At 42.2% G+C, this 16,601-nt stretch overlaps 1 protein-coding gene across 3 annotated transcripts in view; it reads right to left on the bottom strand.

Moving 5' to 3' along the window:
• Positions 1 to 16,601, bottom strand: part of LOC119474531 (pleckstrin homology domain-containing family G member 3) — a 39,253-nt gene that overhangs the window by 6,161 nt on the left and 16,491 nt on the right. For all 3 annotated transcript variants that reach the window (XM_037746584.1, XM_037746582.1, XM_037746585.1), the window contains exons 3-14: positions 9,720 to 10,258; positions 6,532 to 6,632; positions 4,694 to 4,763; positions 4,547 to 4,593; positions 4,305 to 4,455; positions 3,068 to 3,199; positions 2,300 to 2,482; positions 2,054 to 2,146; positions 1,696 to 1,782; positions 1,570 to 1,600; positions 1,236 to 1,337; positions 1,060 to 1,092 (exon numbers count right to left, since the gene is read on the bottom strand). In XM_037746584.1, the coding sequence (XP_037602512.1) occupies positions 1,060 to 1,092; positions 1,236 to 1,337; positions 1,570 to 1,600; positions 1,696 to 1,782; positions 2,054 to 2,146; positions 2,300 to 2,482; positions 3,068 to 3,199; positions 4,305 to 4,455; positions 4,547 to 4,593; positions 4,694 to 4,763; positions 6,532 to 6,632; positions 9,720 to 10,258 (1,569 nt within the window). The remainder of the gene's footprint in view (positions 1 to 1,059; positions 1,093 to 1,235; positions 1,338 to 1,569; positions 1,601 to 1,695; positions 1,783 to 2,053; positions 2,147 to 2,299; positions 2,483 to 3,067; positions 3,200 to 4,304; positions 4,456 to 4,546; positions 4,594 to 4,693; positions 4,764 to 6,531; positions 6,633 to 9,719; positions 10,259 to 16,601) is intronic.

Below are 16,601 nucleotides of genomic sequence, written 5' to 3'. Positions count from 1 at the left end.
ATCTGGACTGGGAGTAAAGGAGAACTGGGGACAAGAATACAGAGGTTTTCTCTTTCATAATGTCCAATTAGAATAGATGAGAGCAGGGAGATGGGATCTGAAGGCAAGGCTGAATTTGACTATTGAAAAGAGCTTGTGTATGACAAAGCCCTTCCACCAATGTGGCATATAATTAAGTTCATTATGGGTGAGGCCGGTGGAGTGGGGGTGAGTGTGTAGGTCTTTTGATCTGTTTTCCAGGTGGTTTTGAGGGAGAACAAAGCAGAAGTGCAACGGAGATGTCGGCAGCTTCTATTCGACAGACAGAAATAAACTTGGTAGGGGTCTGTGCGGCTGCTGGGCCGCTGGTCAAACTGACCCACTGTTAATGAATCTGCCCTTTTGGCTGCCAAAATCTTACTGACCATCAAGTGATATAAACCTACACTGTATATAAAAAGTGGATGTAGACACTGTGACGCCACCAATTGGTTTGTGGACTGCCGTTTTGAAGCCTCAAGTTCATTTTTTTGGCTGTTGCCATCTTGGTTTTTCGCAACCAGAAGTGACACTAGAGGGTGGAGCTAAATACAACAGAACGCTGAATAAGATATTTTTAGGCAACCACAAGGTTATAATTAACTTTTATGAACTGAAAACACACTGTGAAAGGGTTAAAGTTGTAACACGTAAACACGGACAACTCCCAGACCGGACAACGCCGTGGTAGCGACCTGTCAATCACAAGGTAGCCCCGCCCTAAAGCATAACCTGCTTTATGGTCTATTTGACTCTAAATGGGATCATAATTTACTAAATGAACATCATGCTGTATTGAAGAAGACTTGAAAATAGCGATTGAGACCATAAACTCATGTTTACTGAGGTAATAAATCAAGCGAGGAGGATCATTTTCTCATAGACTTCTATACAATCCGACTTCTTTTTGCAACCAGAGGAGTCGCCCCCTGCTGGCTGTTAGAAAGAATGCAAGTTGAAGGTACTTCCACATCAGCTTCACTTTTTAGACCCAGAGGTGTAGCCCAGTGGATATAAACAAAAAACCTACAATGTACCAACCTTTTGTGCTCCTTCTGATTTGTTTTGCAGGCTCTAAAAAGACAGAAAATTTAACAAAAATAATAGTGTAAGTGACAATTATTCATCAGCAATACTATTCTATTAATATTATATATATTAATACATAACAAAAAGTCACAAATAGATGGATGGAGTAGTTTTTTGTTTTTTTTAACCTGATCTCCTTCTCTCATTTCGCCTTCCAAGATGGAAGTCGTCAGCTTGGCAGTACTCTGCTTTCGTCAGCCTCTCGGGACTAAAGTGGTACTTCCCTGGATCTGAGGAGCAGCAGAGGGAGAACGTCATCACACTGAGAGCCGCAATTACAAAAACAATTTTCTCTACATAGATAGACCGGTTATGAGATACGCCTTCCTGGTGAATTCAGCAGCATACCACATTTTTTCTACTGAAAATTAACCACCTTCCTCTTTTGTGAGCAGCATCTTTCGTTGCACATGGAAACAGTTAAATTGGCATAGCAACATTTACCCTTTTTGTAACACTTACAGTTAGAATTGTCCAGGATGGCTTCTTTTGCCTTTAAAGAAAAATACATTGTGTTTAAAATACAGGGAAATTCTTCAGCAGCTGAGGAGAATAAAACTCCTGTATGAGGGACGGTGTTGTTTTTACCTTCTGTGGGACGATGGTGTTGTGGTTCTCAAGAATGAGCCTCTTAATGTGATGGGCCCAGATACGCTTCTCTTCTACGGACTTGGCCTGGAACAACAAGCACTTGTCATTTAGAAAAGAGTCACTGATGTTAATAAAGATAAACCGGATACACGCATGCATACGGAACAGAGACATACTACAGTGCAAACCACCGGCTCTTAAGTGTTTGAGAAAAAACACAGAAATGATTATTAGAAAATTCAATTATCCACAGCAGGTGTTTTGTGATCTTGCTGCACAACTGATGCAATATTATGTGTTCTGTAATTGTGCTGTAGAAGGAAAAATGTTGACAGTTGCTGGTGTTCACATTTACCTGCACTGTATGGGGTTGCTTGGGATGCTTGAAATGGATGACACTGAAGAGCAGGGGATCCTTGGCACTGTCAAGTAGCATTAGGGTGGAGCACTGCAACCACAACGAATGTAATGATGTAGATGAGGCTTAACCGAACTGAGTTGGTTACAATTTGCTTTGTAAATCTTCTTTAATTTAAGAGAAAATCTGTTTTTTAAAACCTATTAAATCACGAATCAATGAAAAAAATGTCAAAAACCATACTGAGATGTGGGTTTTGTAGACATAGTGTTCCCCTCTTTTCTTGGTAATGAGGAGCATCCTTTCGAAGAGGAAGAGTGTGCGGGTGTTCTTCGCCCGCAGGACATGAAAGGTGCCCTCCAGCACAAGCTCTCCATAGGTGGTCAGGTCAGGACCCTTCCAGTTGATGAGAAGAGACTGGATCTCCTGCAGATGCACATAAAAGCACAAACCCCCCACACAGGCACCGTCAGCCATGTTCCTTCAGCATGAAAGAAAATAAATGCCAGCCATGTTTCTGCTTTCATTTCTAATCCTCATAAAAACACTTGTGCAAAGAAAACCAGGAAGGTGAACCGGACACTCAAGGAAATCATTCAAAAGCTGTAGCCATTACTTTAACACTCAACTAGACTTGAGAAAAGGCATATGATAAGTCAATACCACATTGTGAAGATTCATGGATTTGCTTTGGACTATATCTGCTTAGAAATACCTGGAGCTTTAAAATACATCTTTATGTAAGAGATGGAAGAAAATATGTGGAATAAATCAATGAAAGAAATGAATTTGGGCCCTCCAGACCTCAGAAGAGAGGAAAGGGTTACAGTAGCACTGGACAACAGAGGTACATGAGAAAATCTCTGAAGACAGACAGGTTGGAACAGAGCTGCTGATCTTGCAAATGAACCGTGAAGGAGTACATTTTGTACTGTCTGTAAGCACTGCATGGCACTGACATAAATCCACCTTTTCAAGAGAATATTGGCATGCATGGTAATTCCATCTGACCTGCACTCTGACAGCGTGTTCGTGTTTCCTCTTCATATCGTTGATGTACCAGGCCACTCCGGTCATGGTATCTATGGCCTCCTGAACGACCTCATAGCCCTCCTCGTCTGAGTCAAAGTGCTTCGCAATTTCCTTTAAAAAGAAATCAGGGACGGTTACAATATCTGACAATATCACCCCAGCAGGGAACTAGTCAAATCCTTCACCAAACAAAGAAAGATGTGTGTCCCAATCAATCATTTTGAGATTTTACTGTCGTTGTTGCTTTTACCTTATAAAATCCTTACTAGCTTTTAGCCTCTATGCCAAAGCTGCCCAAAATGGGGCCTGTGGGCCAAAGTTGGCCCGCCATCAGGTTCGATTTGGCCCTCCAGATGTTAATGTAATAATTTTTAAATTAAAAAGGCCCGCGGAATCACTGGCGATCCCAACTGATTTTACTGTCTTTTGAAGATTGTAGCAGGCTCGGTTTTAGAGTTAGTGAAGGTACTGGTATCATATGAAACTAAAAAACCTAAGGCATCCATTGGTACCAACCATGTCATGTTAGCTTGTCGGGAGAGTGGCTAAATAACGCTCCAAATTTAGGCAAAATTTTGGTGAGGAAAAACTGGCATGGCCATTTTCAAAGGGTTCCCTTAACCTCTAACCTCAAGATATCTGAATGAAAATGGGTTCTATGGTTACCCACTATGGGTCTCTCCTTCACACACATGCCCACTTTATGCTAATCCTATGCAGTTTTTTGAATGCAGTATATATGTGTTATTTTGGCCTATTCTAAAAAAGGAGTATTTGAATATTTCTGCATGCTGGGGTCCCTTAACAGTCTTGGAAATGCATAAATTGGGTATGACTGGAAATGAGCCCAATTGTAGTCAGCAGTTGGGTTTTAAGGGGTTAACTTTGTAAAAGCTAAAATAATGCTCAATTGTGCCCAATTGTAGTCAGCAGTTGGGTTTTAAGGGGTTAACTTTGTAAAAGCTAAAATAATGCTCCGGGCTATTGATAATTTATCAAATCAAAGAACCAGAAAAGAGAAAATCACTCTTTGGTTGAACTGTTCACCAGCCACGGGCAGCGAGCTGCGTAATAAACAGTTACAAAATTACACACGGTTGAAACTACTCGCTAATAGCTGATAGATAACAGAACCATAAATCTACAAAAGCCTGCATGCTGCGTTTTGAAGAAAAGGTTGTGCTGAAACAAAATGACCACTGAGGACATTGCGTACCTGAAGCAGCAGGTGATACTTCAGGATCCTCTGGACCGGCTTCAGCAGGTAGGAGCCCAAAGGGAGGGAGCGCTTCAGAGCAGCCTGCCGATCCCTGAAGAACTTGGCCAACGTTTTACTGCTCATGCAGTCGGTCAGTGCTGCCACTGAGCTGGAGGAAGGCAGAGAATTATATTAATAATGTGAGATTTGAATACGACAGCAAAAGTCTAATTAAAAGCATTTTTTTTTTAGCTACTTACTTGGGATAGTTGGTGCAATACTGAGTGTATATTTCAAAGTATTCACTCTGAGGAAACACAAGTCAGATAAAGACATCAGTAGTGTTCATTTCTATCAGGGACTGATATCATTGTCACTATCAGCATGAGCAAGACGGTTCCTCTCACCTTATCTACGAAGCATCGAGCGATGGCCACAGGGTCGTTCTCACACATGTCTAAGGACTGCAGCAGTTCACTGAAATGTAGAACACAACAGAGAGGAAAGGTTGAGTGTTAATGGATTTTTTAACACATTTTTTTGTCTAGGAAGGAATAGAAAAACAGAAGAAACCACAAAGTAATTCTGTGAGATTTGACCTTAGTTATGAAAAATCTCCACTAGATGGCGGCATACACAGTTAAACATGAACCTCGTTGCATGATCAGACGGAGCGTGAAAGAAAATACATTTAACTTGGAATTCTCCATGCCCACAGTCCCATCAAAAACAAGCTTTATTCAGAGCTTGGGGAAACAAAAGCTGAGAGTTGTACGGTATTTTAATGCTTTACACGGTGTGACATCACCTCAATAAAATGTGCATGACTGAAGGAGGATACATGAAGGGAGGGAGGGTCACTGTGGAAAAATACAACTGCACAAAAATCACCAATCATCACAAGTACTCTGCATGAGTTGCTCAGTTAACATAACTTGTGAAATAATTCATCACACAGCATTCCTCAACTCAGATCAAAGACGACGTTGCTTTACCGAAACCGACAACAAGCAAATGTGTCAACATGTTCATGGTACAAGGAGGAAATCTTGGTGTTGAGAGATTTGTTTCGGACACAACGTCAATACTTGTTCATACCGCATGATTACTCTGTCAATATTTAAGTTTGGAAGAGGGTTAAGTATTACAAAAGGAATAAAAAAAAAAAAAGGCAGTTTATCAATTAATCAGTTAATGTTCATGTCAAATGTGAGTTAATGACACTCCGAGATTACAAAGCAAGCAAGGAATTTGAATTACAACAAAGAAAATAACTGTTATCAAGACATCTACTATTCATACTGTACTGTACAGTGTATAGTAAATAGTTTGTCGTTGTGTGATCGCTGGATCAATTCAATTTCCCCAAAGAGACACTGTAGAAAAAAATCTCTATTACAACAAAAACTGGTTTCCTGCTGAGCAACCTCCTGCAAATTGGTACAACTCTGTTGCGTTATTAAGTAAACATGTGGCAACTGTTCACAGGCTGACACAAGAATTTCCCCACCTAAACAATGCTGTGATAAAAGACGGTATTATAGCATTGCTAACTTAAAGAAAACAACGCCTCCAAAGTGCAACGTGACCTGGCTAAAAAGCCTAATCTCTCAGTAAACACATGGAACGTTTGGATCTGTCACAATCCATCTTGTACAGCTGGTTAGGATTTCATTTAGAAACGATACGAACGATACGGACTGTACGATAGCCTTGGCATTACCGGGGAGGCTCCTCGCTGTGAGAGGAGAGAGGAATGTTAATGTGTGTTTTGGCAGGCAGTGTGGTCAGCAATGAGTACTTGCTGACATAAATGTGAGGCTAGCAGCACCACCATTTCCCTGGCTCTCTGATATATTTGCAAAAAGTAGGTTTGGTGTAGAGTCAGTGTGTCGCTCCTTTGTTTCTCACTGCGTCCGTTTTGGGTCAGTGAAAGAAATATCAGCAGCAATTGAAATAAAATAGTTATGCATTCTTAACATTCCTCATTCTTCCATTATCTTACAAAAGAATATAATATTACATACATATGACAGTATATGAAAACAAACATCATCAATTAAAGGAAGTGGATACAAATGCGGTAATTTTCAGTCTTTTGTGCTTTGTCAGGCTGCCATGAATGCAAATATATAGTGTCTTTTCAAAGATGATCCTGTGCTTTTGACTGTTTTGGCCATTTTTTTAGTAAGATATACTTCATCATAAAGAAAAACAGGGATTATAGATTTGGTTTGTGACTTACCTGTTGAACTCATAGATGTCCTCTATGTTTCCAAACAGGCCACACACTTGCTCTGGCCGTATGGGAAGGTTACTCATATCGATAATGTGAGCCAAGTAGTCCTGGAAAAACAGTAGAGATGAGAGAGAGAGAGAGAGTTATACATTAAAGATGGAGTTATATATAAAAAAAAGTCAGTATTTGATGACATATCAAGTAGGGCTGTGTATTGGCAAGAATCTGGATATGATACGTATCATGACACAGGGGTTACGATTCAATATATTGCGATGTACTGGGATTTTTTAAAATCAAAATTTAGGATAACTGTCATAGTATAAAGAACACAACCATATGCATAAAATCTGGTTAAGAAAAGTTTACTTTTTTAAGCATCAGAACACTGGGATCTGCATTTGCATTTATCATCCAACATCCAACATCAGAGCACTACTTTTGAGAGGGCACATACACTGAGAGGGCATATCTCTTTACAAATGACATAAAGTATTGACTGAGTTAAACCTCAAATCAAGTCAAGTGTCATACAGGCATTTCCAAATTCTTACCAGTAGAGGGAGCATGTATGTAGAAAAAACATTTTCTCCTTGTGTTCCTGTTATATCCTCTGTGATGTTTTCATTTGCTTTGACCAAGTGATTGCTACAGTTGTGGGGCTACAGTGTATGACACGTCATCTAATGTGCATATATGGAGAAGTGTCGCATCATGATTTCAAAGCTTTCCGGTTTTTAAAAAAGCAGGATCATTGCAGTAATTCACATCCAACTGATGTGATCTTTAAAAGGATCCTTTTAAGGATTTGTTCCAGTGACCAAAAGTCAGCGTGACTGTCTGGAAGAGGTTCAGTGGTACCCAGACCATAAACATCTGCACAACCTGCTTCCCTCCCCGGATCTGACTCCCCCTGCACCCCAGAAACAAAGTATGCCAAATATGCCAACATCTGGATGATTACCATCCCTCTTGGTCAATTACACACTCATGTGGCATACAAACAACTCCAAACAAGTGGAGGAGTAAGTTGACGAGAGACAAACGCGCACACACGCAGCGACTATATAAAGAGCAGACCAGCAAACAGCTTGTACACACACCCAGCCTCCCAGACGATGTGGTGCAAATACACACACACACACACACACTGACACACTCACAGTCGCAGCCCAGATTAGGAGTAGAGTCATCACATCGCACTACTGAATGAACCGGCCGGTCATGGATGGAGAATTCCAGTGCAGTGAGAGCAATGCTGAGTTGCAGTCAGCTGGGCGTCTCACAGTCTCCTATAGAATACTCGCCCCCCAGTGTTAATACCATAACCACGTGACCTTTAGCATAGCGTGAGAGATTCAGGGCTATGTATGGAGTCTCCTAGATTACAGTGCTACCAGCTGTGCTTTAGTATGGAATAAGAAGGGCTGTTTTTGTCCTTGTATGTTATTGAACAAATCAAAAAACCTTATTAAAGTGAAGAATAATCCTGAGTCACTTGTTGTCTTTCTGAATCCCGTCAGCACTAACCACATTCTTGTTTCAACAATGTTGAGTGTGATGATTCTGGGTGTGTTCAAGCTGGCTGTTGGGGGATGTATTTAGACATCGTGAGAACAGCTGAGTCAAACAGCTGTTCTCAAAACTTTATTTTATGGATAGACAGTAGAGTGAGATCTGAGGTTGATCTAAAGGCACAGCGGACAACAGCTGCTCGAGAGTTCAGTGTCAATATCAAGCTTTGAATTAGTTTGCTGAAGAAACAATGCCCAAGAAACGAAGGAAGAGTTTCACACGTTTCTGTCAGATTCGAGGGGCTGGTGTGAAATCAAAATGAACTGCATGGGATCAATTTGATGGCAGCCATACTGTAATCATAAAAGGATAGAAGATACATCTGTACTAGACTGTGTTCCCACACTGCAGCCTATAGGAAAACCAACTGCTCTCCTTTCATCTGTGTTATTCCTCCAGTTGGCGCAACGATGGAGGTGTTTGTGTTGGCTGGGAGAGCCTGAGAGCTCCGGTTATGCTGGAGCTCGCTGCAGGGCCTGTGTGGCCGCCCGGGGCTAGAGCATGCTGCTTGATGGGCCGCTGCTTGATGGGCCGCTGCTCCTGTCAAGTGAAATAGTTAGAAGTCCTGGAAGTGTTTCTCAGGAGCAAGTCGTTACTCAAGCCGGGGCGAGGGCAGCAATCCCTCCCGCAGCAACTACCAGACGCCAGCACAGTCTGAGCCAAGGTGAGGAGAGGTGCTAGCTGGTTTACTGCCAGTCAGTCTCAGAAATGCCTCATGTGGTAAAGACATTACCGTATGGAGGGCTGTGGGGATTGTTTGACAGCAGAGCGCTCTATGCAAGACCCAGAGAAAGATTGAGGGCCAGAGAGGTCTCTTGGTCTGGAAGTTGTTTCCAGACTACAAAAAGGTAGAGGACGTGATAAGATGTAAGTGGTCTGCTAAGCGGTAAAATCATCCCTGGCCCATTTTTCATGCTTCACATCTCTGAGATGAGGTTTCTGCTATCTTTGGCTAAGATCACAAAGCTCATGATTTCTGTCATGAAAGAGCTACACTGTGTCCCAGTTCTGACTGTGTTTGAACTCCAAATATGAGCAGAGTCCATTATAATCCCAGGCTACAGGCTGTAAACTTTCACTGCACTGTAAATATACAGAATGGTTTATATACAACACCATGACCAGATCATAAACTGCTCCACAGCCTTCATCTCTACGAACTACAAAATCTATAAACAAAGCACACAATTGCCAGATGTCAGGCATGCATTTTTGTCAACTGACCGATTTGTTTGGAAAGCAGGAAAATCAGAATGAATCCTGGTGAAAGGAAAAGAAAAATCCGCTGGATGTTTTATTCATTTGTGGCCACAGACAGCTGCTGAAGTTGGAACACAGTAGACATTATTTGTTCTCTACAGCCGTTGAGTCCAATTCCCCTCCTGGCTGGCCAAATTCAGTAAATCACCTCCAATGAGTGCAGCAGACATGAAGTCATAGCTGCACATTTATCCAAGTCAAACATATGCTTTAAATACACTGAATACTGATTTACTTTCTATAATATGAAATGGTTGGCTCTCAGTGAATACTTGGCTGAAAGTAAGAAAAAACAAAAAAACACCAACTGTGACGGAAAATTCAGTTTTAGTACAGTCAGCATACCGACACCCACTCACCTCCACGATGCTGCGCAGGTCCTTGACGTACATGCGCTCTGTCTCAATGATCTCCATGACAACACGGTCCACATAGGTCAGCTTTGGGTTGGGCGCCATGGCACGCGTGATGACGGGCGAGGTGGTGATGTGAGGTATTTCACCACTTGCCTTCCTGTTGGAGGTGGCGTTGTTGTTCCACTGGTGGCTGATCACCCTGGGCACCAGCCGTTCCTGCCAGCGGCCCCTGGAGCATGTGAGGGTGGGACTCCGGTCACCTGCCCGGTCCCCGGTGCTTTCTGCCGGGCTCAGCTCCAAGTCTATGTCCTCCTCGCTCTGTGCGGGTGGGGTTGTGTAGGAAGGAAGGGCTGCGGTGCTCCCAAAAAGGCTGTGACTATCACGGGATGAACCAGAGGACAGGGTGGACACCAGGCTCACTGGACGTTCACCCTCTCCGTCCAGCGGCTCCACGCATAACCGGCTGTAACAGTCTGGGCCCACGTCAACGTTTGCCTGGTCATGTTCACTGGTGGAGAGGGGCGAGGACAACTGAGGAGATTCTGGGACAGGTAAGAGAAACACAGACAGAAGGTAGGTGTCAGGATTTGAAAAATAGACCTTAAGGATGCTTTAACACCGGTAGTTCATTTGGTCCGGACCAAGGGGAAAAAATCATACATTGTTGCATTTAAGTTCTGCTCCGGTTCCTGTTTACACTGACTTTTTGCAAATGAACATAAACATAAAGTTATACAGACTGACAGGTTGTTTGGACATTTTGGGCGATTGTCATTCTGCACCATCAGGACCCATGTGGGAAAATTAAATTCTGGTGGGTGACAGAAGTTGATGCAGCACTTTGACGCTCCAAGAACACTGGTGCGAACGCATAATAAGATTGCTACCTGAACAGATTTCACGATCAGCAGATGGATTTATTAGTAGTTTGGCTTTTGAAATCATGCTAAAATCACATATCTGCAATCATAAAATCCCTGTGGTTGGTTTGTTTGCTTTCACACCACAAACGAACCGCACCAGAGTCCGCTTGGTAGCGAACCGAGACCACCTTTTCAAGCGGTCGTTCGGTTATTAGGTCCGCACCAGGGTTAAAATGACAGCTTTCACACCAGCCCAAACAAACTGTTCTAACCGGGCAAGCGGACCTGAACTTGTTTTAACCAAACCAAAAAGGTTGTGTGTGAAAGCACCCTCAAACTGTGTATTTAAAGGCAGTATGGTCAGCACACTTGGATATCCATCTCACTTGAAGAGACTCTCCAAACTACAAAACATATTAAGGCCATCTTTCAAGCCTTAAAAGGTTGAGTGTTTCATATTTCAAAAAACACATTTAGGTTTGAGTATCACTTTAAAACACCTGCCATTTTATGAGTTTGATTTCAGTTGTATACTTTATTGTAGGAAACTCACTAGGCCTGCTCTTTTGCAGCAATGCAATTAATTATATTTCCACACTTGCATACCTGGCAGCCGCCCTGTAACTTTTACTAGTGGCTTTTAAAAAGCTACACTATGGTTTAAGTTTAGTTGAGTAGCTGAGATGACAATGTCAATAGTTAACAGCGCAACTACTCGTTCACATTGATCAATTATTATTCAATAAAAAAAACTCAATGAGTTCAGAAATGCTATCAGGGTTTATTTTTCGTATTCCATCTTAGCACAGTGTGCTAGGGAATTTTCTGTTGTCAGCATTAAGTAATGTAACGCAATTATAAACCAGATGCACTCTCACATTGTCTTTAGTTATGACTGTTCTCACCATGTGCATAAATAACAGCGAGGCTACGACGCCGTTAAAACACTGCCCGGGGACAACTTCAGATACAAAGAGTTCTAGCTACATTGAACAGACGACTATCCACAAATCAATAAAAGACAGCTCAGAGCTCTGTGTTTCTACTCCCAGACTGAGACACAGAGGAGTGGTTTACAGTAAAAGGCCTTGCTCAAATCATTACTGACATGGCCTAATTTAAACACTGCATATTCTATGGAAAACCCAGCTATTTCCTCTTGTTCTCCTGACTGCTGAAGGCTAAACCTTGGAAAAACAGAGAGAAGGGAAAACTGATGAGAAGAAAAATAAAACGAGGAAGGGGACCAGCGGCTTTGTGTGTATACGTCTTTATGGAGCTACGTTTGAGTTTAAGAGAAATGGCATCCATATTCAGTTTCACATCCTTCCTGGCCAAACGGGGAATTTTCCTCACAAATGTTTCCTAAATATATGAAGTCATGGTGGAGTGAGGGTGGGCCACTGAGTGGCCACTGTGCAGAGAGCTCAGTTTCCTTAAATATTTGCAGGGCAAAGGGGTCAAAACCGTTTAGCCGAGCTGAAGAAATGAAGCTTTGTCGCGTAATTTGACTTCGGGCTAATAAATCAAAATCTATGAGGCACAAACCATCATTAAGAAAAACATTAAGTGATATTGCCAAGTGGGGACGGAGAGTATAATTTGATGTTGATAGCCGACAGATGTAGTTTATGTAATGAGCTTGAAATACTCTCTCTTTCCCCAGTGTTGACAAGCTCGTAACATAAATATGCTCATTCTTACATGTGCATCATTGGTCAGCAGCCCACAGCTGATAACACAAACCTGATGTTGTAGGGAAAAGGTATTTCGTCAATCTGTAAGGGGCTGCAACCAAAATGATTCACGATTACAAGCGTACTCAATTGACTTATCTTCCACATACTGTGCAGTTTTATAGAGAACATACAACCTTTTACAGCTCTCACTGGAATAAAGTATATTAAGCAAGAGAAATATTACACATGAGAGCATGGGAAGAGCAGTGATTTATGAAGTCTTTAAAAAAAAAAGTGCGATATGCAGCTGGATGATGGGCTTTACACGAGGAATCAAACAGTCTTTCCGTTCATTCACACACACACACACACACACACACACACACCTTCTGGCATCCTCAAAGTTTCCATGAGTCAGTACTGAGCTCATGAGAGTCTCGTTCACGCTGCACAACTTGCTCCACAATCCACACCGAGCCGTCCCAACAACACAGTTCCCATGCAAAACCTCACTGGGAGAAGAAGGATGAGCTGGCAAGCAGGAGCTGACCACTAGAGAAAACTCCGTTTACGCTCCGTGACAAATCACAGGGTTGATGGTGTAAAGGGAGTGAAGTGGTGAGCCATTACACTCTACTACGCCACTACGAATTACAACAAGTCCTCTGCTTCCTTTGCTTCTTCTCTCTTTACATTTGAGCTTTGCTGCAACTGACATGTGAAAGTCCCTCCCTCCTTCCTTCTCTTCCTCACACCAAATATCCACTATAATAAAGCTGCTGTGCTGCAGACTGCAGTCTATGCCAAGTTAAAGGGAGGGGGAGGAACAGCACAAATCAACACCATGTTTTTGCAGTTTCCACAGTCTTCTAGTTATTATATAATTGCTCTGAATCACATCCAATATCTCCTTAAGCACCAGCCAAAACAAGACATGTCTGGCTGAACTGTACTAAAAAGTAGATAGTGGTTGTGTAAACTATCTGACTTATCTTAAGACCCGAGCGCACACTTGACTCCAGCACCAGCTCAGCTTCAGATACTGACTCTACAGCCGGGGCATTATCTGTGGCTGATACCACACACCACAGGTTTCAAGGGAAAACGGCAGTGGTGGACCACTCGCTGATTTTGTTGAAACAGGCTATGCAGAGGAATGCAAATGATCTGTTCGACATACAGGTCTGAGATAAGCCGAGGGCCTGTTCCTGTGCCATGTAGCGCAAAGTGTTTCCATTCTGCCTGTCGCTGTGGACAAAGACGACTCGTGATCTGTAGAGTAGATTGCATCCTCTTTCACCCCTCCACTACATCAAGCATGTACAGACAGAGGAGACTGCGCATTTATGTCGCTGTTTTTTTACCAATTATGATGCAGGTCTTCTCAATATACTAAATAATAAGCAACCATTATCGTACAGACAGTATAAAAGCAGAGTGTCTGGTCTTGCTCGGTGCCACAGAGTCTCTTCAGCATCTGCAAACATTTATCACTGATCTCTGGAGGGTCTGTAGCCACAGTGTGCCATTCTGTTGTCAGATGTGGAGGACTGTTAAGCGCCTGGTATCAAATTTAACCTTTTAAAAAGATGTATACAAGTTTTCACCGTAAAGAAAGCATGATTAGGCTGTTTTTTTACATGTTATTTGTTACTGTCATCATAGGCCCTGTTCAGATCTGGCATTAACACGCGTCCTGAGTGATCGGATCACAAGTTGACAGCTTTAAATACGTCTCACACCTGGCATTAGAATGTGTCTCCAAATGCGTCTTGAGTGACCACTTGTGATCTCAATTACCCGCTCTATATGCAAATAAACACGTAGTAAACACATGACTAATACAGCAGACGTTGCAACGTAATATTACAGGAATGTCAGTAGTAATATCCTACATATTCGTGAATTTGGGTACATTTTATTAACATCAAAATATAAGGTTATCGTATCGGCGATCCCCAGGGACCATTGTCTCGCCAACACCGTCGCCTTTGCCGGACAACAGCGAGGTAGAGAGCTTCAGAGAGCCGGGGATGAGAGCGAGCGACCAGGCAGGCGGGTGACAGATCTGTGCAGAACACCGGAACAAAAACACCGACACATCACCGACAGTATGATAATAACGCACTTCCCCTGCCTAGTCTGATAGTCTGAAGATATGTAGCCTATAGATGAGATGTTTTAATAAAATATAGTTGTACCGACAGGATACAGTAGAGCACAGAAGCCTATCTTTTCAGGAGCGCAGACACCACGCAGATCTCAGCGGGATGTCAGTTGAGTAGGCGGTCCTTAAGTGTGGCCCAGGACACATTTGCGTACACACTACTAAAAGAATGTGGGCATATGTGGCCCAGACCACCCCTGAATGTGGTCTGAGCGATCGGATCACAATGCGTCTTGAGTGCGTTCACACCTGTGCTTAGAGCTGTCTACTTGTGATCGGATCACCCAGGATGCATGTTAATGCCAGGTCTGTGTGTCAGCTGTGTCAAGGTTTGTTTGCATTTGTTGACTGTATACATGTGGATGCCTTTGCAGAGTTAAAGTCAGTGCCCTGATGGTTAACAAAGGGGAAAATGAATGTACAGTACATACACTAAATGCCTTGTCACATTCAAGCTAATTTCCCTTCAGCAACTGAGACTGATCTAAGATAAGCACAGCTTTCTGACTGCTTTAAGAGCACATTTGTTACCATTAACTTTATTGGTAGGAAAAAATAGTTCTCGGCATTTATCCTTTAAAGCCCAAATGCCAATGATGTTATGGCAATAACTGCAGGGAAATGTCTATAAAAAGAAACCACTGTAGCGGGGGCAGTGAGTTTAAACCATCTGTTTTCTACAAAACTACCAATTGGCAAAGGCAGTCAAATACAACTGCAGACAAACCTACACTTTTTGAACACGTTTTTACAATTCACCTGTCAGTTAAATTAGTGTTAACTGTCCTTGTAAGTGACAACCGTTCTCTTAACACTTGGAGGAGGAGGAATTTGGAAAATGCACAATATAGCACACTGATCACAGCAACAACAGCAGCTAAAACACGTGCAAGTAAAAGTCAGATTCAGCTGTAAACCTGTCAGTGCTCCAGGTTTTTAATTAATTTAATGAGGAAGACTTCAACTTGTTCACACAGGGCACATGCGAGGGAATGATTGCTCCATATGTACATAGTTTAACAATATTGTGAAGTGTAATTTGTGAGCACCATAAATGTATCCGTTTTAAAAAGAAAAAATCCAAACGACTTCTTTCTCAACAGCTCAGTGGACAGACCTGTTAAATCATAACTTACACATAATGGTGGCATCGTTAAGTATAGTCAAGAACATTTCCATTCAGCCAAGCCATAGATTTTCACATTCACACACCACAATTTCACAAAGTACACCACCTCAACAAAACACAACGCTCTACTTTGTTTTAAGACTGCATCAATACAGCTGTTAACTCACAGACAAAACCATTAACCAAGTCAAGGCTACAGAGATAGTATAGTATTTGGACTACATTTCAGGCAGCCTCAATAACTCACAGCAGTTTTTCAAAGTTCATGTAGTCTCAACAAAGTCACCAGCAAGACCGCTAACTAAGTGTGTAGAGACCGTGTGATCATTAATGGATTACATTATATCATCTGCATGCGTGTGAACGGATTACTAATGTTGTGGCTAAAGGAAAAATGGTTGGAATTCCCTGATAAAAAAAACTCCCAACCCTTCATTGTAATTCTCTGAATTCCTATTTCCTGTCTGTTAAGCCGAGGTTAACATTTACAGACAAAGGTGTGTTGATGCTACAAGCATGACCTTCCCTTTCTCTTTTGTTGCTTCCCTGAATCCAAATCCCCTGGACAATGAGTCGTTTTAATGCAGTGCTGCTGTACGCTAATGCAACCAAATAACTATGTAACGTTAATGTAGTCGCAAAGTGATTCTAGATGTTAAGAAAAAGTCAATACCTTACCAGAGTCCCGGACCCTTTACTTGATGTTAAAACCAGTGAGTGTGAGGGGTATGAATGATAAAGAAATGGGAGTCGGGGATCTTACAGGTGATTTAGTGTAAATGCTTCTGCTTTATTGCTGAAAGCAGACAGGACATTCAATCACCGAGGGGCTCGATGACTAATCAGTCTAGAACTAATAACGTAAAGTCTACACTTGTTTCCGTTTCAGTCTGAGCTTATCATGCAGCTAACAAAGCAGACTTGTCCGCCTCTGACATCATGGTTATATGAATGACATGCAGCACCTAATACGGTGGTGTAGAAGGTGAGTAAAAAACACTGAAATGAATACCCCAGCACCTGGTTATTAACTTTTCTGAAAGGCTA

The sequence above is a fragment of the Sebastes umbrosus genome, chromosome 16, assembly GCF_015220745.1.
Source record: "Sebastes umbrosus isolate fSebUmb1 chromosome 16, fSebUmb1.pri, whole genome shotgun sequence".
NCBI classification, from domain to species: Eukaryota; Metazoa; Chordata; class Actinopteri; order Perciformes; family Sebastidae; genus Sebastes; species Sebastes umbrosus.
This window is presented reverse-complemented; position numbering and strand designations above follow the sequence as displayed.